This window comes from Dermacentor variabilis, chromosome 8 (assembly GCF_050947875.1).
Source record: "Dermacentor variabilis isolate Ectoservices chromosome 8, ASM5094787v1, whole genome shotgun sequence".
Taxonomy (NCBI): Eukaryota; Metazoa; Arthropoda; class Arachnida; order Ixodida; family Ixodidae; genus Dermacentor; species Dermacentor variabilis.
In genome coordinates, this window is record NC_134575.1 from 51,717,452 (window position 1) to 51,743,323 (window position 25,872).

A 25,872-nucleotide genomic window follows, 5' to 3' on the forward strand; every position below is an offset into this window, starting at 1 on the left:
TTTATGCCACAACACCAACCCTGGTACTCGTTTTCGCACCCTCCCCCCCTGCCCGGCCTCCCGCCTGCCCAATACATAAGTTTTTACCAAGAGAACATACAGCAGCGGTCGTATTCAGATATGCATATTATGTTGAAGTCCATGCTTCCCTTGATCTAAGTGGCACCTGGCGTCAAGGTTCCCTAAATTCTCATTGCGTTTCCTTTTCAATACAGCCATCCTTTCGTTCATTACATGCATTCACTATAGCCAAGTCAATCTTGGACTTCGAATTGAAGCGCATTCTTGGAAAAAAAAATAACAGGTGGTTATAATTGTGTTCTGACAGTGCATCAGAACTAAAATTACCACAATGTCATATTACCATCAAGACAGGCCACTTCGCGATCGGATAAAGTAATACAAGCTTGGCTAGCATACGCGTCGCCACATTGCATTATTTAAACGGCTCGGCTATTTCACCTGTAACCCTTTGGATGTGTCGGTACGCGATTTCTGTACCTAATTACAAAATAAAGTGCAGCAACAATCTCCGCAATGTACGGCGAGGTGCGGCTTCGCACCCCTTTAAGACGAATTTTTATGTTCCCCGAGGTTTACGCACGTTCCCGTGTACCGCGCCTGCGTGCCCCAACAAGATAGGGGCGCTTTACTATACATCATGTATAGAAAGAAAATCGAGTGCACCTAAGCCCTCCTTATGAGTCGCGAATGCGCAAGCATTATTGCCCACTTGAACGCCTCTGAGGAGTTCGAGTCATGAACACCTCATGGACAAGCGAGCCCGTTGAGACGCTTGGCCAACGCCCCTTAGATAGCACAAGGACGATGCACTTCAATCGGTGACGTCGTGCTACCTTGCCCGACTGCAATAGAATCCAATTGGGATGCTCCCGTGTAATGCAGCGGCGATTCTTACGTCACAACTTTCGTCACTTGTCAATGGAAACTTCGGTCCGAATAGCATGATGTCATAAAGCAGAGCACACAGGCCCGTTAGGAGGCGCTAGTTTTGGCCAGCGGGCAAGACACATGGCCACTTAGCGTGGGATCGTACGCTCGAATCTCGCTACCGGCAACGCCTTTCGAATTTGTTCTTTTCTATATGGTAATTTCCTTTATAGCCATTACTGAGGCAACATTAGAAGTTAGCTTACGCGGCAAAGGAGCGCGCGGATACCACAGGCTTCCGAGGTCGACAGAGAGGGTGACATGGCGTCACGGCCAGTGACCTCTCCCTTCACGCAATACCGGGCGCGCCAGCGCGACACCTCCCAGACAAGAGGGCCTGAGTGCTCGGCGAGTGACGTCACGGAGAAGAGGCCATCGGCACGCTCGGGGATACGGATTCGTCGCAGCACGTGTTCCTTTTCGTCTGCTCTGCGTCTTGGAGAGGCTCACGTGGCGTGGCGTAACAGGATCTGAAAATTTAGGTGCCGTTTCTATGCTACAGACGCTGGCTCTCCCGCTCAATGGGCAATGCGATGCTTTCGCATCGAAATATTGTCACGTGGTGGTGACATTGAAGAGCAAAGTAGGAATACTGTGAAAGACAAAAACTAACTTTTTTTGGGGCATACCTGCGCCCACAAAAACAGGCTACACTTATAGCTCAACGATAGCGGCGAACACGGTCGGCGATCGTCGAAAATGTGACCAGCGGGTGAAGCGTGTCGGCTTTTATACATCAGTCGTCAAATATTCCAGAGTAATCGCTGGGACCCGCGTGCCTTCCACAAAGTTCTACATCATTCGCATCGCGCAAGCATGCGATCAGATTACACAAGGTTCGGTCAGAGACAGCGGATAGAAGCATCGATAACGTTCCAGAAACTTCCGATACATGCAGCCGCGTCCTGCGCTGCGCGATAACATTTGTTAGGCGGTAAAACTTGTTGCCCCATAAAGACAAACAAGTAAACAAGTACACGTGTCAATATCGGTAGGAGCAAGCAAACGGATGTCCGCGTAGAGCACATTATTGTACTCATTCCTTGTGACGAGTATAGTTCACCGGCGATGAAGTGTGGATGTCAATACCTCCTCCTGTTTCCAGTTAAGTTTTTTTTTTATTTGGCCTTTAGGGTGGCTTCAAGCCCATCCTCTCGCCTGTAGGTGATAGCTGAAGGTAAGCTGCAGGGCGCTGTAGGGTCTGTAGTAGGGAACTACCCATTCCACCCCTTCATCTAGAAGCAGCACGTTTCTTTTCAATACCACCGGCAGAGTTGCTCAGAATATAAAATGTCGGACCGTTGCTGCATGGCCCCGGGGTTCGCATCCACTCTTCGTGCATTGCTAATTTTTACATTTCCCTTTTTATGCTCACCTCGCGGATCGCACTTGACATGTTCAAAGTGGCCGCCATTCATCTAGATGACAGATCGAACGCTGTTGAACATTTAAATACCAACTTTAATCACATTGAGAAGGTAAAGAAAAGCAAATAAAGATACACGAAACATTCAGTCTTTTTCTGCCTGTGAAAAAAAAAATAAACTGGTCCTGTATCTAAAGCTGGTGGGGCGAGTGTGGCCGTCCCGCTTTTTTTCGAACCGCGGTTTGCGTCTCCGTTGTCGTCATCCAGGCGCTGATAAACATTATCCGACACCTCGGAGCGTCGTCGCTATGCCACTTCCACAAATTGAACGGGGGAGGGGTTCATTTCTCTCGCGCAACGCTCGGAGTCCGCGGGGGATTCAGTGAAGCAGAAACAAATAAAAGAAAAGAAGGCTCCTTGAAAGGAAAGTCTGGCGGCGCCTTCGCGATACACATAGAACACTTTTTAACAAACGCTCAAAGCACATTGTGATTCCGCCGGTGGACTAAACAACCTGCGATCTCATGACAGGTTAGCCTTTTATCGGTTGTGTTTTGACTTTTTCCCCCTTATTGTAAAGTGTAATGCTTGAGCTTCTTGGCTGATATCAGTGTGCTAAAAACGGGGGTGCGATGATGGAACAACATTTAGAAATGTTAACGTCAACGTAAAACAACATCGGTTTGGATTGGAGAGCAAAGGAGGGTAGGCGATCTTCTCGTTTAGACATAGAGGAACGAAGAAACACCGACTGAACACGGCAAGCTGGGCGAGTTGGTGATTGAACATGCTCCTATGGGTGGGCCGCGGCACCCGGACGAAAGAAAAGAGGAAGTACACGTTACGAGCGCAGACTAACAACTGGTTTAGTTTTTCAAACAAGAAGTGTATTTCCTCTTGTCTTCCGTCCGGGTTGCGCTGCCCAACCAAAGGGACAAGAAACACCGGTCATGTTGTTGTCGAGACAGATAACCGATGATCTATTAAACTTACAGAACAGGTGCTAAGAGAAGGGAGACGCAGTCGAGGCCATAGCGAGCTAGAGGGTGTAATGAAATTAGCATACTCGCCGACCGGCATGCGGTGAGTTTGCGCAAAACACGCCTTATTCGAAAATATGGGTGCGAGCTTTGTCTCGCAGTGACCTAAAGTAAACTCATGATGTTGGTGATGATGATGATGATGATGATGATGATGATGATGATGATGGTTACAATGGGCTTTTATATCGACAGAGTATAAAGAAAACAACAACCTGAGAGCAAATTTGACTACATATCAGGTGGACGTGTCTGTCGCAGTTCAAGATCCTGCCAGAACTGTACGACCTCGTGCGTAAGTACGAGCCAGAAGTTATCTGGGCAGACGGTGATTGGGAAGCGCCGGACGTGTACTGGGAAAGCCCCAAGTTCCTGGCTTGGCTCTATACGAACAGGTGAGCACGAAACAGGGAGAGAGAGAGAAAGCACAATAACGAGACCTTGTACCGTGTAAGAACGGCCAGTACGTGAAGATCACGGATGTGGAGTAGGATTGACAAATCGTCGGGACAGAACTATCAGCGGAGGTAAAGCAAGTTGAAACGCTCGCTATTGGAATGCATTTCGGCTCAAGCTATGGCACAGGAAGTCAAGAATGACACCAAAAGAGCATTTAACCGATTAGGTATTCTGTCATCGCTTCCGTTCCTATCATGCGGCGGAGCAATACTGAGTGCTAGTGAAAAGAACGAGGGAAACGCCCATTTGCCTTAGTTTTAGTTGTTTTGTTGTCGAAATAAACTAGACAAATGATGTGCGTGCGCGCGCGCGCGCGCGCGCGTGTGTGTGTGTGCGTGCGTGTGTGCGTGCGTGTGCGTGCGTGCGTGTGTGCGTGCGTGTGTTGGCAACGTTAAAGATAGGAACATTCGTCCCTACATCTGGCACAGAAATGAAAGAAAATTCAAAAATCAACGAAATGGCATTGCTCTATATCCGTGAATTCCAAATTACGGTTAAATTTGGTTATTTACCTTCCCGAAATAAGAGTGCGTTATCTAGACACTCCGGTTGGAAGGCTTTTGGTTAGCTTTAACTAGCTGTAGTCATTGATAACGGAACCATACACACACACACACACACACACACACACACACACACACACACACACACACACACACACACACACACACACACACACACACACACACACACATATATATATATATATATATATATATATATATATATATATATATATATATATATATATATATATATATATATATATATATATCATTTATTTGTTGTTTTAGACATACAGCTGTCTCAGGTGCTGCAGCAAAAGGCATTATTCTTGCCTGACAAAGGCTGCAGCCCCCAAAGCATGTTGACACTCTGAAGCAAACAATAGCACAACAAGTGTTACAATTTTCGAAATATGATAACATATCAAAAACGATTAACAATTCGAATCTCAATCAGAACATGTTAAAAAGGAATACAAAACGATGACATTGTGGTACATAAGGAAGTTATACAATAAAGCAGCGAAGAAAATACATTTTAACAGATTTCTTGAACCTCAAGCTTGATTTCGAGGTTTGTAATTGTTCCAGGATTGTGGGATTATTGTTTAGTAAGGTTGATATTTGAAAGTGTAATGCCTGTTTCCCGTAGTTCGTGCGAGTAAGCGGTATAGAGATTGGGTCATGTCTGAGATTATACGGAGTTTTTTTGGCGGCGAAGGTCTGATTAAACTGTATGTGATCAGCTTGACGGAGAGGGAACGCCTCGAGCGATAGGTTATGCAAAAATATATGGTCTATATGGAGTATGCCACGCTTATCAAAAAACGGTTTAGTGTGTGCAAGAACAGGTAGGTTACAAACTGCCCTTACGGCTCAAAACTAACCTTATGTCTATAGTGACATAAGGTTAGTTTTGGTAGTAGTTCCCCAGACCAGAAGGGAATAGTGTAGACGAGAGTATATTAGTGTGTAATATAGCTATGCTTTAACATGTTAATCATTCCCGTCGCTCTACGAATGTCGGCTCTGAGGGTCTCCACATGAATGGACCAATACAGGTTTTCGTTAAACCATACGCGTAAAAATTTTACTCACTTCGTATTTTCTATAATGCGCCCCCCAAAATTTAACTCGTAGTGACCCATCAGCTGCTTTCCTTTAGTTCTAAATATGACGTACTTTGTTTTTTTTCGCAGTTCAGTTGTATTTTATTTAAATTTAGCCAACAGTTGAGGTCTCCCATCCATCTATTGGCTGCGTTAAATGCTCCTTGAATGTTATGATCAGAGAAGAAAACGCTGGTGTCATCTGCATACAAAGTTATGCACTGTGTGTTTGGGATGTTAACAATATCATTCATATAGAGAAGAAACAAAGTTGGGCCTAGGATTAAGCCCTGAGGAACACCGCAGTTTAAATCAAGAAGTTGGTACTTAGAATCTTATAGGCAAACAAACTGCTTACGGGAGCTGAGATAGTTCTTAATTAAAGTATATGCTACACCTCTTATGCCATACCAGGGTAACTTCCGGAGCAAAATATCGTGATTAATAGAGTCAAAAGCCTTTCGGAAATCTAAAACACTCCAATAGTGTCTGTTTTTCAAAGTTCTTAATTAAGTGGTCTTTCGCATGCAAAAGCGCTTGCTCAGTAGACTTTTGTTTCTGAAACCAGAATTGTGTTGGTACTATTGCCTTGTTTTTTGTCAAGTGCCCAACTATTCTCTTATTTAAAATGCGTTCAGGGATTTTAGAAAAGATAGGAAGAACTGAGATGGGTCTGAAATTATTGAGGTTATCTAACGCATCCCCCTTATGCAGTGCCACTACTCTCGCAATTTTCATGAGCACGGGAAATTCACCAGTCGATAAGACAAGTGGCTGATATGCGAAAGCGGGTGACATATAACTTGCGCTACACTTTTTACAGGCTTTCTACTTATTTCGTCCGCTCCGCATGCGCAGTTATTCTTTAGTATATATATACATATATATATATATATATATATATATATATAGACGGGTTACGAGTGCTTTTCATTCTATGTATAGAAGTGCACCCGCCGCTGACGGAATTCCACCCCGGAAACTTTTCTCAGCAGGCATCTGCTTTTCATCAGAATTATTTACTAAAAATAAGCTGGCCTGCACATATTTACTCGTACTATTCGTCATCATTATACTTTCGGAATTGCCCTGTGTGGATAAAGTCAGAAGTTTTATGCTAGGTCTTGCAGACAAAAATATATATAGTAATACTGGGAACTGGGTAAATTCGAGCGTCGATATCGCGTAAGATCGATGCATTTTACGTTTCGCTCAAATATAAAAAAGTATTTCTTGAGAAATGTTTAGGAAACCTAGCATAAACAATACAATTAGGTTGCTTTGGTGCTGAACTTTCTTACTGGATGTCGTCAATTGTTCGACAATTCTCGCGAAACGTTTTCGCGCCGGGATCGAAGTTGCTTCACAACAGCCGGTAGATATCATTTTTCTTCAATGTCACCATTCAGGTCAATTCGGTAAGCTGTTATCACCAGTGTTAGCAATTATCCATTTCCCACCCATTTCAGGAGGCAAATGGTGCCGGAACTGTAGGTTCGCCATAAAATAAACCAGAATTTAAAAGCCATGAAAACTGAACCTCTAGGTTATGCTACAGTAATGCAGAAAGCGCAGAAAACGACGCAATTTCTTTCGAACTTCGGTGTCAAAATGCAAGCGCATGGCTTTCTTGTTAACTATACCTGGCAGATTTTATACTCCTCCAAGTAGAAAAAGGTACCGCTTTATTGCCTTGGCGGTATAAGGAGGCTCGAAAGACGACCTAATATGAACTTATGTTACCCATATACGTCGCACTAAATGAACAGTTTACTTACTCATGGTTAGAATTTTGCTTTGTGCACGTTATACACGAGCTCAGACTATTTGCGCGAACGGTAAGGGAAGCGATGGATGCTACGTGTAAAATGAAAAATGCAGTTATCAAACTTGCATCGCCGAGTAAGCAAAATTATCCATGATTGCCTGCCCGTCACAGCTCCGTTCGAGAAACAGTGGTCACCAACGACCGTTGGGGCAAAGGACTTTGGTGCAAGCACGGTGACTTCAGGAACTGCAAGGATGGTCACAACCCAAGTAAGCACAGCTGTACGCCTTTGGTAAAGAAGGATCAGCGTGTTTTTTTTTTTTCATTTGGGTTTCTGGGCGATAGGGGAGGGTGGGAGGAGGTCTTACATAGGCCACCAAGCTGCACGCATCACAAGTGCGGGCGTAGAAGGACAGTTTGTTGTGATAAGAAAAGCTAGCACGACTCCAATTTTTCGGAGAGTGACAATAATGTGACAGCATTGTAAGGTCCTCTGATTCCGTGAATATTTATCCGTTTCCGCATCACTACTTCTCCTACATTGTGGTCATCTGTTCTTCACTCTGGCAGTAAGATCTACTGTAGCTGTCTACGAGTCTGCAACATGAGAATATGACAATAGATGCATTGATATATGCACCAATTTGTCCACGCTTGTAATCCGTTAGTACTACAGGTGTTAAAGTGAAAAAAAAAAGTGTGTGTGATGGCTTGGAAAGCTGGTCCGGTTGTAGAGGAGGCGTCGGCATGCTAATTAATTTATGTTGCATTTTCCGCTAAACCGCCACTGCATTATTTAGCGTAGTTTCGGGACCAGCACGCGTTAAAAGTTGTGTGGCACAATAGATGAATGCTTTTATACCGGCTGCCTGGCGTCTTGTGCAAAAAAAAAAAAGGCTACTCTGCACTTTGTCCTATTTCTCTTTGCGGCCTTCTTCTTGCACACTGTGCGGTACACTGATCCTTTGGGGAACAAAACCGACTGGCGCTTTATAGATGCGTAGTGCCATCGCATCAAAGGCGAGAGAACATAATTACATTAAATTCCTTCTCTGAATTACAGATAGTAGCGTCTACGTCCTACTACACAGTTTTAGTTTAGCGTACGCGACTATAGCGTACGTTATACGCTATAATAGACGAGGCAACCTAAAGTTTGCCCGCCCGGCACCAGCGCCGAATGCTCCCCTAGCGGACCGATGGAAGTTTCGAGGGTCGTCGCTGCGCTGGCGCGCGCCCGTGTTCTGTACGGCGGGAGCGCTCGTGCGCGTGGTTTTTGCGATGCCGAGTGCGACCTCATCAGCCAGGAAAGGTGGCACGCAATACTGATGTGTTGTTGATTGCCACAGCAGCCTCGAAGACACGAAAGGTCGTACGCCGCCCGTGAAGTTCTACAGATTTCCTGGGAAGTGGTACGAGAAGGACAGACGACAAGCATGGATAGCTGCAGTGCGCCGAGTCAAGTAAGCCTCATACTTTCGCATTCGCGTGTAATATCTTGAAAGCGGAATAGTCATATGCCTGTTTTTAGTGCACGGCCGTTTGTTTAGGCGTGTCGCGTTGTTGAATTGTGGTGGCATCCGCCGTTTGTTAGCGGTAAATGCATGCGTGTTGCGCCGCTAAGCTCTACGACGCGCGCTCGATTCCCAGCCACGGCGGCCGCATCTCGAAAGGGGCAAAATGCAAGAACACCCTTGTTACCGTGTGCTTTGATTTTTGTGCACGTTGAAGAACCCCCCGAGGTTAAAATTATTCCTGAGACTCCCCATTACAGCGGGCCTCATAATGATTTCGTGGTTCTGGCATGGTTTTGGCACTTAGAACCCCCGAATTTATTTGATTGCACTGTGCCTTCACTCGCGATCGGCATGGACGAGCTCAAGATAATTATTTCCCTTTTCCAAACGCTGCAACTTAAATTACTAGTTGTGCAGGTAACGAAAGGGGCCGCGCGCGACTTTTGTGTGGTAGCAGACCGTATTTAATGCAAGCCGCGGTCGCGTCGGGAAGCGGCAGATCGGAAAGCAGCAGCTCGAGTCGTGCGCGTTATTTTTGTTGTTTGCCCATGCTTTCCAAGTATCTAAGTGTGCAAGTATCATAACTTGTAGTGGTACCACTCTTGTAGAATAATATATGCACACAATCACAGGAACGTTACCTTTGCAAACATATTATTGGGAGTAATTTAATCCCCACAAAAAATAGGCACACATACTGTGTTTCATTTATATGCGGGCCGCATTTCGATGGGGGCGAAATGCGAAAACACCCGTGTGCTTAGATTTAGGTGCATGTTAAAGAACCCGAGGTGGTCGAAATTTCCGGAGTACTCCACTACGGCGTGCCTCATAATCAGAAAGTGGTTTTGGCACGTAAAACCCCATAATTTAATTTTAATTTAAATTATAGGCGATGCAGATGGAAGTGGCGCCAAACAGACCAATGGCAATCACAACAGTCTTCTCAGCAGTCAGCACCACCGGGACATGTGCTTTCGTACCGCAGCGACGCAGCTCTTGAGCAGCAGCAAGACACGTGTGAAACAGACTCCAGAACATGCCTTTGTAAAGTGACGGAACCGTCAAGAAGCAGCCCAATGGATCTGCAGTCATCGAGTAGAAGTTCCTGCTGCCAGTGTGACTTATGTTGCAATTGAAATAAAAGTGGCTAAATTTCTGAACATGGTGCGTACCTCTAACTCGACGTCATATACGATCTTGTCGGACACCTGTGACACGCACTTGGCTTTCACTCTCACATCACCGTCCACAATTTGTTCAACGCCGTACACGTTCGGAAGCAGACGCTCCCCTATCGTGAGGTTGCCGCCACGAAAAAAAGCTGTCGGCGTCGGCAACCTTCTTGAAACCGCACGGCAATCTTTGCATCGCTGTTGCACAAGCAGGCGATCTGCCGCCGTCGAAAACGGAGCGCCGTGAGAACGAGCAGCGAAGAAAAGCGCGAACGGCACAATGCAAACAAAGCGGAGACTACGCCACGACGCGACCGCGCTGCTTGGCGTTTCCACATTGGGGGAGGCGCAGCAGCGCCGCCTGGCCATGGTTTTCTCGTCTATAGCAGCGCAAGTTGTCCACAGTTTTAGGTGGGCGGCGATATCTTCGAGTCTCAGAGGCCATATGCCGTCTTTGCGGATATTTCGTTCCTGTAGCGATAGGTGGCGCTGACATCTCCAATGTTTCTTTCGTTAGGCTTTGACTCGTTCGAAACGGGAAAGGATCTCGAAAACAGCACGAGGCTATCTGTAATACTCTGTCGTCGAAGCGGCCTGAGACTAAGCGAAAGCCGTTTACACAGTCATTTGCTACAAACGAACTGCATTTTACAAAAGCAACGCCAAATTTAATTCCAAGCGGGAAGCCGGGACCCCCGCCATGTTTCCCGCAAACTCCGAAAACCACGCAAGAACGCTAACGCTAACTCGCTTGCGTTGCGTACGCCCGCTGTACCCGCTATTTCGTTTAGCGTTCAGCGCATGCGTAGTGACGACCCGCTATTCTTTAGCGTACGCAATGGTATAGCGTACGCTATACTAAAGCTGTTTACTATCTCCTAAGTACATATTGAGACAGACCCTTGCCCTTAGACGATGCACTCGGTGCACCAAGAAAAATGGGGCAGCGCCAGTGCTGTCTGAAAAGCTTCCGAAAACACATGAAACGATATGAATACCAGCGCGCCCGCCATGGGAGACGCTCCTCTTCTCAGTTTGCAGTGTCATCCATTGTAAAGTAGTACACTCAAAAGCACAGCATCTAAGATCGGCCAGCGCCAGCGCGCTACTCCGAATCTTGGAGGTCGCGACAGAATATGGAGTTTTAGAATAGGGGCCCCAATAGTTTGGGGCCCCAAAGAGCTTTGCGCGTTGGGGCACGGAGGAGTGAAGAGTTTTAGAATAGGGTTTTACGTTTGCGGATACCGTCTTGCGCTGACAGCGCCACTACGGCGTCAAAGAAAAGCTATTAGAAATAATTAAATAAAATATACCATTTTGTGATAGGAATAATAACTTTGACTTGCGTGTATTCGCGTTTAATTACAATTTAGAGGTTATTCTGTAAGCAGCAAACATTTAGTTGCGCCTAGTTTTGAGCAAACCAACTTTACTAGCCTTCACCAGCCAAGCTTAGCTGTGTTAGGCCTACGAGCCGTAAAATCCACAATCGAATTCAAAATCAGCGGCGTCTAATGAGTCAGTCTTCATAACACACGCTAGTTGAAAGAAAGCGATAACCGCAGTCACTTCTCCTAGCTTGCGAACTTCACGCGTTACCGCGAATCGAGCCCAGTTTTGTGCTAGGTTAGAGCCGTCGCTTCGATGGGTGCCGCCATGTTTGCCGACGCAAAGTTTTTGGGGCCGCCATTTGGGCTCACGCTAAATTGGTGAAATAGCGTTCCCAACGCAAAACCCAAACGGAGTTTGCGTCTTGCGCATGCACAGTGGCTTCGACGCTATTTCTTTGGGGCCCCAAAACGTTTGGGGCCCCTATTCTAAAACTCTCTAATGCGTTCGGTTTGCGAGCACTCCGCGAGGTGGCCTTTCCGCCTGGACTCTTTGTTTTCCTCGGATTCGGTACGCGTGCCACCGAATCTCGCCATGTGCAGCGAAATACGAAAGGTGGCGGAGTGAGTAAAAAAAAAGAACAATAACACCCAGATTGCACGCATGCACTAACGCAGCGGGAACTGCGGCATGTTCAACACCGTATTACGGTGGAAGGAATGAGCTCCACGGGACACCGTCGCTGCTTTGCAAGTGACAAACATTGACCTTTCGCCACTAGGGATTCCTTATCGTGTAGCCAAACCATTACACAACTGTTTCCTTTTTTTTTTGCACCCCATTCTCTATAAGAACCGAGCAGGCGCGGAATCCGCGCCATCTTTCTCAGCAGCAGAGCCACGGAGTCACCCCCGCGGATGATAAGAATGATTACCATAGATAACTGCGTCATTGATTACACTTGGGAGTATGCATGTTCATGGGCCACGGCTAAAACGCAATACCGGCGACAATCATGGCGCTTACAGCCCTCGTGCTCTGTAGGCGTGAATGGTGACGATGAATGGTGAAGCAGACGGAAGCTTTCGCGACACAGAAACGCTCGCATTTGATTTTTTGGTTTTCCGTTGCGCCGCTACGGAGTTTAAAATAAAGTGTATCCAGAAATGCTCAAGCACGAACACACGCCTTTCAGGGAGTGCGTTGTTGTATTTTAGATTTGTACCAAGGGCGCCTTCTACCACTCGTTGCTTAGCGACTACCTAAACGTGCCTCTCTCTTTACTTTTTTTTTCCTAAGCCTTTGCTGGAAAGCGTTCAAGAAATGATTAGGTAACGAAGGGAGAAAACAGTACGAAAGTCAAGCCTCTGCCAATTGATCGCTTTTCAAGAGAGCGGAAATACTTCACTTTCTGGCTGCTGGTTCAATGCAAGATTCTTCGCGCCATCTCTCGTCGCAACAAGATACTTTCCGCCGTTTGTCGCCGCCGCAGGCGGAGAGGTGGCGCGCTCCGGGAGCATTAAAACTCGCGCGCGTACGTAGCTTCACTATCCTCACAACTTCGTGGGCGGGTACGGATAATCACTTCCTAGCGCGCGACCTGCATTTTTATCATTCAAACTGATGCACTGAACGCAAAATACATGTACATATTTCCAAGATTTTTTTAGCGTAGATGACAGGTGAGATAGTAGCCTAGGTGCGACAAAATACGCATGACATTGCACACACCGTCTGCAGTAAATCCGGTTATGCAAGCCAACTTCGTTTGCTGACTCGAGTGTGGAACTAGTACCTTTTAGTTTAGCATTTTTTATATGCATACAAGTACCTGTCAAGGTTATAGTAGTATTACTACACTACGAAGCATCAGTTTATAAAGAGCCAATCCTACTGGCGACATTACCATTTCTTTCTGATTACGAAGTGTTCAGAAAGTAATCGAGTAGTAGAAAAGTAATTTTAAACATGAAATGCTTTTAGTTGCCGTGGTCGGCGACCTTCAGGTGACCTTGAGTCAACGAGTAGTAGAAAAACGATTTTAAGCATGAAATGCTCTTAGTTCCCGTGGTTCAGGTGACCATGAGTCAAAAGCCACAGCCGTTATACGAGCACTCAAACGAGAACGTCTGGCAGGTTGAGGAAACAAAACGAGATCATGCCTGCAGCCAATCAAAACTATGAAAAATGAGGTCTCTGGCCCCTGACCTCGAAAAATAGTAGCCTAGGTGCCGCATTACATACGCTAGTTACTTCCTAAACAAGTTACACAAAAATATTCCTTCCGAGTTTTACTTGTGATTTCCAATAGCGACGTACAGAAGGCAAATACAGGGTACTATACATTTCCTCGTCACCCTTTGTCGCTGAGCTCTCAACGGCAACGGCCCCCGAGCTCCGCGACACCGGTTTTGCCTCCCGTCGAGAGAGGGCGCCACACTGCGTGGCGTCTCGCTCCCCTTCCCCTCTTTCTTTTATTTTTTTTTATTGCCAAGCCGCTGTAAATGCGGTGACCCGTTACAAAGGGAAAGGGCATCACGTCATCATCATCAGCGTCACCTCCTTCAGACGCTTCTAACCGCCGCGCTGACTTAGCGGTTAAGGTGTTACGCTTAAGAGCGAGGTCGTGGGATCAAATCCTGGCCGCGGTAACCGCATTTCGATGGGGGGTAAATTAAAAAGAAAAAAGAAAAACGTTCATGTCCCGTGCATTGCGGGCACGTTAAAGATCCCCTGATCCGGAGTCGCCCACTAAGGCGTGCCTCATAAATCAAATCGTGGTTTTGGCACGTAAAACCCCAGGATTCAATTCAGTTTTCTTCTGGCTGGCCACTGCGCTCTGTCTCCTTGGCGGCTGCTTTCGCTGCCTGTCGTGCGGCGTTCAGACGATTATTCTAGCTAGGCAGCCTCGTCCATATGGACCCGTGCATAGTATGACATGGTGTGGTGTGGTGGGGTGGGCCGTTGCAAACATGCACTACTCCCATTTTAAGATTGTCGCTAGTATTATCTCCAACCAATCTGCTTAGCTGGTTGCCGCGTCATGCTTACATACACTCTCGATTACGGAATAGCCAACAGTTCCTTTTTTTTAATCAAGAGCAGATTTATTTATAAATGTAGTTCCAAACTTAAGCTTCAAGCTTCAGTAGGTGGTTAATTGTCTGACGAACTCCTACTTATTGCGAGAAGGAGTAACTGGGTCGTCCCCCTTTTGCCTATACAAAGCTACGTTGAAACAGCTAAAAAATGAGAATATTGATTGCAGGTACTTCTATTTTTTTTTTCGCAACGTGCACGTCGAAATGTTCTTTTGTCATCGCGCTTAAGGCTGGCGCATTTTACAGTTGGTTTTGTTGTTCATTCGTTACGGCAATCGTCCAAATATCTGTGCGATGTTCCACCGACATTGTGTATCTCTTTTGTAATACGGCTCAACGATGGAAAGGCACAAACAAAATGTGCAAAAAGAAACTCAAGCGAATGCAAAGAAGTGTTCTGGATGACGAGAGCTTGTGACAGAACGGACAGCAGAGGTTGTTAACGAAACGAAGAAAAAAAAAGAAGCTTCCTATCGAGTATACACCGTCGCCGATCAAGCGCGAGCACAGCAAAGGTGCCCGGCTTGTACATGAATTGACCATCTCCACTTCTTCAAGTGCTAGAAGGCGCATTCCCACCCTCTATAGAGAGGGAACGGAGTGTGTTTGCTCACGGGGCTCAAAACGTGACCTCATCTCTTCGAGAACGCCAAACACCCCTCGCGAGAGTCATATGTCAAGCTTATTGAGGTGTCTAGACTTCGCTTTCTCGAGAGAGACCCCTCTTGTACCGAGCAGAACCGATTTTTATTTGGATTGATGTTGCCGCGACAACGCTGATGTTGCGTCACGAAGAGGTCTGCTCTCACAAGAGTGCGCCCGTTCACATTCCGTCGCTGCTCAATATAGCATGCAGTATAGGCTGCATATTCAATAACGGTGTTTGCTTTCCCCGGCTCGACTGACGTCACATGCGGTCTTAAGTCTCTAGATCTTCCGGAGAAGGCGTCCATATTTATCTACGCGGGCCGGCGAACGAGTATAGCGCCTTCGCTGTGACGAGCGCCAGCTTTCTTCAGGGTGACATCGCTGTCATCGGCGTGAAGGATGCTGAACAATGAAATGCGTTAGTGGGCACTGAGTTCTGTGGAAATCGAATTCTTTATTGAAATATGAATGTTTGCAGGAGCATGACATCTGGCTGTGAAGGGTTACTGCAGTACGGTTGCGAAAGCCCGTAATGCTATTTGTCAAAGGTAGTATCGCGGCCGTGCTTGCTAAATTCTGCTGATGAAATAGCTGTCCTTGAAGAGATGCTGTCTAAGTAAAGGGATAAGAATGGAAATTCGGTGATGGATGCCGCTTTATGAAAAGGACGTGATCAACCAACCCTATAAATGGAATTGATATTCACGTCATATTTGTTCGAAAAGATTCTTCAACTGAAATATAACAGAAATAAAGCACAAGTCTACAACTGCGTAAATAAGGAATAAAGGAAAGACTATCAGTTGTGGGAACTGCACCTATATACTGGGACTTATAAAGCAGTTCAAGATAGTCCAACTTGCATATGACATATCCCTTTGAATTATGACACCAATATGTATGTAGAATGTTTTCCAAAACTTCACTAAAATGGCTTCATTTCACTTTAGTCGTAAAGTCAAGTGCCCTACTTATTTACTACGGTTTCCCTAAAAAAATAACATTTTATTAACTGCGATATCTGTTCATAGTATTGGTTTAGATTTATAAGCTTTCTCGTTGTTTCACTTTAAACAATATGTCTTTATTAAATTTTATGAGAGATTTTAATCCGTAAATCAAGATCTTACACGAGCGTAGCTAAATTCAGGTTCGTTCCTTAAATTTAGCTCCTTTTTTTCTTTTTCAAATCAGTTAGCGGTTGTCTGTAGAGAGAAGTTCTCCGTTTCGGACGTATTTAGCGAAACTGGATTTGGCCGCTGCATAAAGCTGACATTTTAAGTGGCGTACATTTGTGCACCCAAACCATTCATTGTTTGGCGGATGCTTTGAAAGATTAAAGACTGAATTGACTTAAGCCATTTAAACGTTAAAAGCTGATTTAGGCAGAGCTAAATGGCGATGACAGGTTAGAGCACAGGCATGGCATGCGAGGATCTGATAAGTTAATTATCTATTAAAAGGCAGACGCGAATATACCGTTGAAACTGGCGAGGAGTGCAATAACTCAAAACCAAATGAAAATGAGCAAAAAAAAAAAAGCATGAATGTGTCCTCCTATCGAACTGTCTTATGGTGGAACGCGTTGAAAACTTGTTCAGTGCAGCGGCTTGCATACGACTGATCGAAAGTTATACCACGAGGCTTTTGTACAGACTATGTTCTCACTGTAGTCATGAATAAGGACTGTGCGGCGTTAGTGCTTGTAGACAGAGGCTCGTGCCTGACATTGGTATCGGAAAGAGTTCATTTCCCTGTGTTTACGAATTATCGGCTACCATGTTTCTTGCACATGCAAGGCCGAAGCACAGGGTGTTTGGTAATTAAATGCCGTACGTGACCCTTGCCGTCTTCTGATACCCAATTAGCATGGTGCCAAAGATGTTTAGTCAACGTGGCAGAAAACGTGTTCCGCGCAGCGCTAGCATGCATCCTGTTTGCCAGGGTCATTGAACAGGCTTTACTCAACAACTGTTACAAAACAAGAACAAAATATACACGTTTTGCTACCGATGCGCATGGCATCGTCAGTACACCTGAGTACTGACGATGTCTCCTGCATTGGTGGTGAAACGTCAATGTTTTGGTTTTGTTGTGAATAGATTGTTCAGTAAAGCGAGTTCATAAACGTTGACAAATGTGGATTCCCCTGAATTCCGGCACATTTTTGGAACACACTATTGTTCTTGACTGTGATGATGTGGTATCTCCCTGACAGTTTTCAACTTTGGGGCACACAGTCGTGCTACTTATTTTGTATTTGCTCAAGTTCATAATGCTGCAATAAATGTAAACGTGCATCTGACAGTGGAGTGGTGTGAGAAATTCAAGCAAGTGTACATACATGATGTTCACTGGGACGATATAAAATGCAAGCTGTGTTTCTCTTATACGAGTGCATGAGAGAAACGCAATTGATTGTTGGTCTATACTGCTGAAACTGTGCCTGACTATATAAAAAAATTCATGGCCTTTCATTTCTGAAATCAATATTAACTTCCCCTTAAATGCTACATCGATATACTTTCTTCAACATGCCAAGGTATATTAGGCTACTTGAAGGATCCTTCGAAAGGTTGGCCAACATGGTTAGTATCACTGTAATACATTTAAATTGACGAGAACATGTTCAGGGATGTTCTAATGCAGGCGTTCTTTGAAACAGCATTGGGAAAGAGAAATAGAGAGAGCTAATGCACCTGTTTAGATCAGTAGGAGGGTGTTATTTTAACCTTCATCTGCTGTATTGATCTCACGTCTTAGCAGCTATGGTACAGGCATTACTCTATATTGGCGCCACGCGCATGTGAATGACCTTGGTACCCAAGGCGTGAAATTGACGACATGGATGGCGACAATTTCACTACAATATTTTTTCGGATCTGGCCAAGACTTAACCTCTACCAGTCTAAAATTCAACTAACTTACGCAATCCTCGCACCTATTTCTAGCCGTGGCGTACGCGGTAAATCTGACCCGTAAGCCCACTCCGATGTGCAGCAGACAAAACGCATGGGGCCTGATTTTTCACTCCAACGAGTTGCACTTTGTGGCTGCCTATATCCGAGTGATTTGTCTTAGCAGTGCTGCAGCCCCTAATCAATGCCGCAAAAACATATACCACTTAAATTACAAGTAGGCGCTTTTTGATGTCAAGATCTTTCGCCTTAATTACAAGAATTTATATTCACTTGGGCGCATACGTATTGTAGGCGCCCGTTTGTAAATGTGGCTCAGAGAGCAGACTGAAGAAGTTCTGTCTGCCAGCATAGTTGTAATGCAACCTAATGCTTCCATACAAAATTCATATATGTGGTTCCCTAAAATAGAAGAAAAAACAAATATGTACGGTAGGTCTCACATCTGTTGAAGTGTGCGATACAGGCACTGAAGCTACGGAAGATCCACCCAATAAAACTTCCCTAATGAGTAGAACGAAAAATACACTAAATCTGAGTTTGGCTACCTTGTTGCCGCTCTTTCTTCAGGCGATTAGTTATTTATGTGCGGCTGCTTATGAGATGTACTTTAGTGTTCTGGTGCAGTTCTGAAGTACCTTTTGACATGGGAATCATATAGGAAAATTTTCAATACATTTGGCTAATGAAAAATAAAAAAGGTCCCATATGTTGTAAACTTGTCCATTTTTTAGTACCTAGTGTATTTTTGTGGTTTCTGCTTGTGGGTCTTGCTTCTCGTGTTTTTTGTGCTAGTTCGTAGCCTCAGTTCATGTGTTCTGTTATTGGCGGCAGTTGCGACACAGATTTATTTCTATAAATAAAATCAAAACAAAGGGACTTGGGTCAATAAGTGCGAAGTCGAGCAACAAACTTCTACTGGAACTTCACGAAGCACACAGCGTTGCCAAGATATTTGTAGCAGGGCTCGCACCAGATCGTCTTTCCGAATGCGCTAAAAAGTGCAATGGGCGAGTCGCTTTAAAAACGCAACATTTCAGCGCTGACAACGTGCTGCCATCTATACAGCTGAGAACAAAGATGAGCAATGGGTTCCCCCCCCCCCCTTTCCGGCATTGAGGAAACGGTTGCTACCTGTGTCATAGAACACAAAATTTAATCAACGCAGCCTTCAAGGCGCTTACTACATCTATGTCGTAAAAGATAAGACCAGAATAAGCACGTATTTCAAGCGCTGGGACTGCAGCCGTCTATGTAGTAGAAGAACATCTAAGCTGACGTGCCGAGTTTGTCCAACTCACTTTGAAAACGAGATTATCTCCATCGAGGAGCTGAGCTCGCCCAAAGCAAAATGAACTAGGATCGCGTTGACGAGCTGAAGTTGTCGCCGTCCCTTAAGAGCTTATACGACGCTGTATCCGCTGAAGCAGTAGCGGATCATTAAAGTGTTTGAAGCAGTTCCCCAATCAAATGGCAACCGAAATAAACAGAGTGCCGCAAAACTCCTCTGCACGTCGCCCTAGCCCCCCCCCCCCCCACCCCCAGCGGAGTGCTATAGAAACCGTGTACTGAAATTGTTGCTCGTGGTGGGCACTGCTCCATATATGTGAAAGCGCGATACTTCCGCTGGAACAAATGCGTAAGTGGCGCCACATGTGAAAATACAAAAATCTAAAGCACGCAAAGCTTGGATGGTTCAAGCATCATTGTTTCATTGTCGATGTTAAGAAATTTGCCCCGCTTGATCTGTGCTCACTGAAATCCGAAAGAGTAGATTCCCATTGTCTTTTGATTTTTTCGCCAGTCTACCAGTCACTTTGCAATGCTGCGTTCTGGCTCGCATCCCGGGCCAATAGAGTTTCAACCGTCTTTCAACCCCTGCTTCGCGACCCATTCGTTGCCACTGCGCTATAGCCACTCAACGCTTACCGTGCAGCCCACGCGAATCTACGCTTTTCGCAGAGACGTTGCAGAAGTACAAGTTCGAGAACGTGATGACCCTGGACAAGCCGTCGTGGGGATACAGGCGCAACGCCCAGCTCAAGGACTACGTCACCGACCACGAACTCGTCACCACTCTCGTGGAGACCATCAGCTGCGGCGGGAACCTGCTCATCACGCTGGGCCCCACGCACGACGGCCGCATTCCGATGGTGTTCGAGGAGCGGCTCACCACCTTGGGCGCGTGGCTCGCGCTGCACGGCGAAGCGGTCTACGCAAGCAAGCCCTGGGCGGCGCAGAACGACTCCGTCTCCGCCGACGTGTGGTAGGCCGCCACTTGCCCTAGATCTGTAGCGAGAGAGAGAGAGTTGGGTGAGTTAGCGGTGATTCAATTGATTCGGTGGGCTGAGCTGAGTCATGAGCACACAGATGGAAACAGGTCCCGCGCTATCTATAGGTGGACCGATCAATTATACAATCAGCGAATCAATCAATGAATCAATAAATGAATCAATGAGTCATTCAATCACCAATCAATCAATCGATCCACTGATCCACCGATTAAACAGTCAAATATTCAAATTCGAGTTTAATAGTTGTCAAGAAACATTCTACACATTAGGGGAAATATCCAGATTGATACTGCCTATGGCTAGATATTGGTCCAATTGTACATACAAGCTTGCGTGTACCAGGAGAAGGAATGCAACCGCAAAAATCTGGCTACTTGTACGCGGCAACAAATATTCAAAACACTCTAGCTTTACGCTCACCCGCAGAATATCATGGACGGAAGTAAGAAATCAGAGCTTACGCAAAAAAAACGCTATTACAAATCCTAAACGTGTAATCCAACATCAACATGACGTGCTACCTACAGAAAAAAAAAACTGCAAGAAGCGTATACATAAGTTGTTACAAACCATCACCGTTGAAGACATCTTAGAAACATTTTAGAGATGGAACATGAAGAAAAGATTTAATATGCACATTACGGGTTCAGCTGCTACATCTTTTAATTAATTTATATATAACTGACAGGAGAATTTGAAATGACGCGAAAGATAAATTTTTTATTAGGTATCTAATTTGGCCATTTCGTGTCATTGGACAGAGTCTTACGAGATAAGTTCAGCGTCCTTTAGACTTTACTTTGTGAAGACCATGACGTCGTGGCCGGCTCCATGGATTATAGGAAAACGGCTTATGCAAAGCGATAGAGGGCCAAGACTCGCAGCCCACTTGTTGTTATTATGTGGCTTTGAAAACTAGTTATCCATGTATAGACACTGGTTAGATTATAAACGGAAGTTTAACATGTTGATATATGATTGATCGTGGTTTCCTGTACACAACCGTTGCCACTTTCGAATCCTACTAATTCAGGAATGTGCTATAGCCTACGGACGTCCTTCTCGCTGCAATGCGTACTTTGTCTGTATATTATAGCGTATTCAGTTTATTCTGAACCCCCAAAACTAAAAGAATGTATAGTTTTGAGCCATTCGTTGATATTTCCGTAGTAGTACTGAATTTTAGAGGTGTGCTCGATTCGATGGACGATGAAAAGAGAGAACTGTGAGGTATTAGAAAGAGAATTTTAAACAAAGCATTGACCCGGGGTAGTTCTCTTTAAATACCCATGAAACATAAATGCTCTCGCTAGGCAAGAAATAAAGCAATTTTACATAATTTCTACAAAAAGCAAAACGATGCCACCAGTATTTTACGTGTTTCGCCCTGAATCATTCTGTCACGGTAGGATAATAATAGAGAGCAGTAAAACATCGAAGAACCACGGGAATAACTTTCCAGCGGTGCACCGAAAAGCTATACATCTCTGAAAATTTCACTGCCTCAGAATATAAAGGAAAAAAACAATACGCGCAATAGTCTACTTGCAATTGTTTATCTATAAGTCGTAGAACAACAAAAGATTGTGCTTCCTGAGCAGCCATGAAGACAAGATTGTTTTCTAGATGGGTAATTACGATGCCTCGTGAAATATAATGCCTCGTTACAAAACGGTCCGCTATCTCCTGCAGCCGTGTTGACCGGCCATGCTTGTTTCCTGTACAGGGACGAAGGCCATTGTATTATACAGTGGTCAAAGCTCCCGCCACATGAGCGTTGTTTGCAAAGGTCTTCTCAATGTGCCACGATTCAGGGAAAACTACGATGCAGGGATTGGTTGACCTCGAAGACTACGATTTCGCTATTTCCACATGAGATACGTGGTGGTCATGAACCCCGTTGTACTCAGCGGCCCCAGTCAGCTGGCGGTCAACTTCCTGACATCGTCGTTGTAAGTCACAGCGTTTCTCAGAAAGTGTTCGTGTCCACGAAATAAGACGCGTCACATTGAGCGCTGGAGAACCCGTAAGCAACGCGTCGAACTCATTCATTAGGTTGGTAGTTTTACGTTCATGGTAGGCGCAAGAGCGTGCAGGCGTTAGCCTGAAAACTTTGTTCCCTGTTTTCATACGGATCAACTTATCATTTCGCTAATGCTTTTCACGTAATCTAGGATTGCTTGTAAGGACTTGCAGGGCTCAGTGTCTACTCCTTATGGGTGTTCATTGCGGAATGAAGGGTCACATGTTACAAATGTTACACGTGCTGTAATACGGGTCGAGGGTGTATATATAGCGACGAGAACGAGAAATAAATCTGTTGTGGAAAGTAGCGCTGTGTGTGTCAGATGTGCCTTCTGTTGCCTGTGCCAAGCTTGCGCTATAACAAAATAAGAAGGGGACCCCCTGGGCAGTGCGCAACTTTTCGACGGCAACTCAAGCAGGCTATATCAAAAATCTGTACCTGGCTTTTGATTTCCGAGAAGTAAACCGTCTCAGCTCTTCTCAAAGGGCATGTCAGGGCAGTTTATTTCTGATACAAGAATGTCTAGAATCTTCGAGGTGCTGGAACTCAGTGTGCTTTGGTTTTCTTTATACAAAGAAGTACAATCATTGACCGTACTGTCCCAGGAGCACGTTCATCAATACTGCATGAGGGCCAATGCAAGAACGCTCGTCATGCGCACTTTGAGTACATGGTGAAGAACCCAACATGTCCAAGATCAATCCTGAGCCGTCCACGACGCCGTGCCTTATAAACGATTCTTGAGTTTGTGGAGGTTAAAGCACAAAATTTATTTGAGGAACGGAATACAGTCGCTTCTTGTGTTTTTTAATAATCTACCTGGGCGTGAAGACCATCAACTTTTATCTTTATAAGACTGAGACGCAATCGTTAACATGCGATAGAAATGCATGTCTTGCGTGGCTAGATGGTAGCATTTCTACACGCATTATCCCCAAACACGAAGAAAGGAGGTTAACTGAGGGATCCCATTTTTCCTACACATATCATGAGAAGCGAACAAACGAACACATCAAGGACAACACAGGGGAAATTACTTGTTCTTACTAATTGAATTAAATAAATAATAAATAAATCACAAGCATCGCACGAGTAATGCGAAAACTCCAATTGCGGCAAGTTGTTTTTTCATCCACTTTCGTAGCCAATTATTTGTGATTTATTTAATTCAATTAGTATGTGCAAGTAATTCCCCTATGTTGCCCTTAGTGTCTTTGTTTGTTGGCTTCTCATGATATGATTATCGCCAAAGTGATTCAAGTCAATAGATTCCTACGAAACTGTCAGTATGCTTTGCGCCATGACTCTCTTCATTTCGACAATGGTGACACGTCATCTAAATGCTAACAGAGGAACTTCTGGTAAAAGTTAGGGTGGAATTATGCTGTCTGCGACGTCCGCTGTATTCAAAAAGTATGCTACGAAATAAAAAAAAGTACTTCATATTATCGTATACACTTGCGCTTACTACTCCACTTTCAGCCCCTGAACACCTAGGCGTACATGATATTCGAACACCCCGTCTACAACCGCTAGTTACTGGCTCTTCCAGGTACACCACCTCGGATTTCCCGCCCCCGGCTCCGATGGCACCCAACGAGCCACCCTCCTCCGTGGTAGAGCAGGCCGACGGCTTCTTTCACCCCAGGACGGGACCACCACCGACGGTGCCAGTGCCCGACAAGGGCCCCGTGGTGTACGCGTTCCTAATCCAGTGGCCCACCAGCGGCTTTCTGCGGCTCGGCTCGTTGGCTGTCAACGAGAACACACATGTGCAGCTCATCGGCCACGCCCCACGCCTCACCTGGAAGCCCATTGGTCGCCTGGTGCTGATCGACTTGCCACCGCCCCCGGTCAACATCGCGACCCACGTGGGAGTCTGGGTGCTCAGGATAACAAACGTCGAGGCCTCGCCGCCCCCGGGCGTCTTCTGAGAGTTTGCTGTTCAACGCCTCACCTTTGTTTGCATGCCGCGAGTGGGAAGAGCTCGGTAATACATTGCATTTTTCCCATGGAAATTTCGTTGGTCAATTCGTTTTTCTTCGTGGTTACACTAATGGATTGATGTAAGTTAAGAACAACCTCTGCATATGTGAAACTGAATTTTGGAAAACGCTGACAAGATTTGCCAATAAGATATCCGAAGGAGATGTTATGATACATGTCCAAGCTTTCTTTTGTTCGTTACGGCTTTCTTAGCCCATAAGCTTGCCGTGAGAAAAAAGAAAACGTATTTGCGAATGGGTTTACCTATTTGAACGCCAAATGTAGGTCTCCTTTCACTCTGTGGTTTTAGACTACACCAACGCTTGCGCGACGCGCCTCACATGCGTGTGTGAATTCGCGTTTCTCGTAATTGGCTTTTCCGCACACAGCATCAGTCAACAGACACTGGGTTAATACGTGTACTTAAATCTCACTGAATAATTAAAAAAATGCTAAGCACATTAATTCTCGCGCTACTTGCATACACAATAAAGGGTCCATATAATTCGGGAAAGAGAAATAAATCGAGCTTCGCGATTGTATGCAACCTTATATGTTTTCAAAGATCAAGGCACTCTATCTTACTTTACACACAAAGATTGACACCGTATATTTGTTAAGGAAGTGCCAAGACAATTTTTGCTCTGTTATAGTTTACGAAATACGTAATGGAAGAATCTGAGGAGCAGTAGCCAACTTTGATTCCGCCTATTCAAACATGCAAAACGCACAAATACTTTCGCTTGAGAGTTCATCGGCTGATTCGAGTGAAGTTCTAGTGACGGGGACAAGCAGACTTTTGATTTAGGGCTTGGAATGTTTCATAGAATTTCCGGAAAATTGCCCAGATTTAAAAAAAAATGAAGCACGAATTTTACAAATCCTTAACTGTGCACCAGAAACAGATGTCGCTGCTCTATAAATTGCATCCATTATTCCATATAAAGCGGTAATGTTTTATTTATGAATTTATAGATTACATGAAGTTTGTGCAAGGTTTGTTACAATTAAAAATTTCGTAAACCTTGTTACACGTTACAAGATCTACGACAGCTTCGGGAACGTTCTAGTCCCAATTTATTAGTACACTTAAAAGCAGTGCACGATAGAATAATTCAATCCCGTTTACATTTTACAGAAGTGTAGTGTATGAAATTGTTATATTCTTTTTTATTACTTAGTTACAGAGTTGAAGATTTGATACGCAAATTTGTTTCAGGTTGGCAACCTTCAAGAAGTTGTGCAGATGTAGCGACGACTAAACAAATAAATATGCTAGCAACATCCGCTAGATTGTATCTTTTTCTTCCATAGTTAAAAACTTCATTAAAATTGTAGCAGTGGTTGCCGAGAAAACAATGTCTTCTTTTTCATGTACTTAGAGTATTCCGGGCTCGAGATTCCCCTTGGGATTTTTTCGTCATTCAGGCAAGGCATGGCATCAGAGCCTTGAAGTGAAAAAGGGAGAAAAAAAATGCGCATCCGACGCACTGTGGAAATAGATGTAAGGGAAGCTTTGTATGCTGTTTTATTTGATTGAACATAATTAGTGGTGATGTTGGTGACGAATGTGTTATCTCTTCATCGTTTAGTCCAATACGTATTCGTCAACATTTAGTCCAATACGAGAGTGGTGAGATGATGATGCACGTTACCTTGCGTGCACCACCGATGTTTGT

At 44.9% G+C, this 25,872-nt stretch overlaps 1 protein-coding gene across 1 annotated transcript in view; it reads left to right on the plus strand.

Moving 5' to 3' along the window:
* LOC142591397 (alpha-L-fucosidase-like) overlaps positions 1-24,170 on the plus strand; it is a 35,817-nt gene extending 11,647 nt beyond the window's left edge. The window contains exons 5-8 of the mRNA XM_075703724.1: positions 3,619-3,752; positions 7,371-7,468; positions 19,850-20,153; positions 23,760-24,170. Coding sequence (XP_075559839.1) covers positions 3,619-3,752; positions 7,371-7,468; positions 19,850-20,153; positions 23,760-24,141 — 918 coding nt within the window. The 3' untranslated portion in view covers positions 24,142-24,170. The remainder of the gene's footprint in view (positions 1-3,618; positions 3,753-7,370; positions 7,469-19,849; positions 20,154-23,759) is intronic.
* Positions 24,171-25,872: the final 1,702 nt, after the last annotated feature.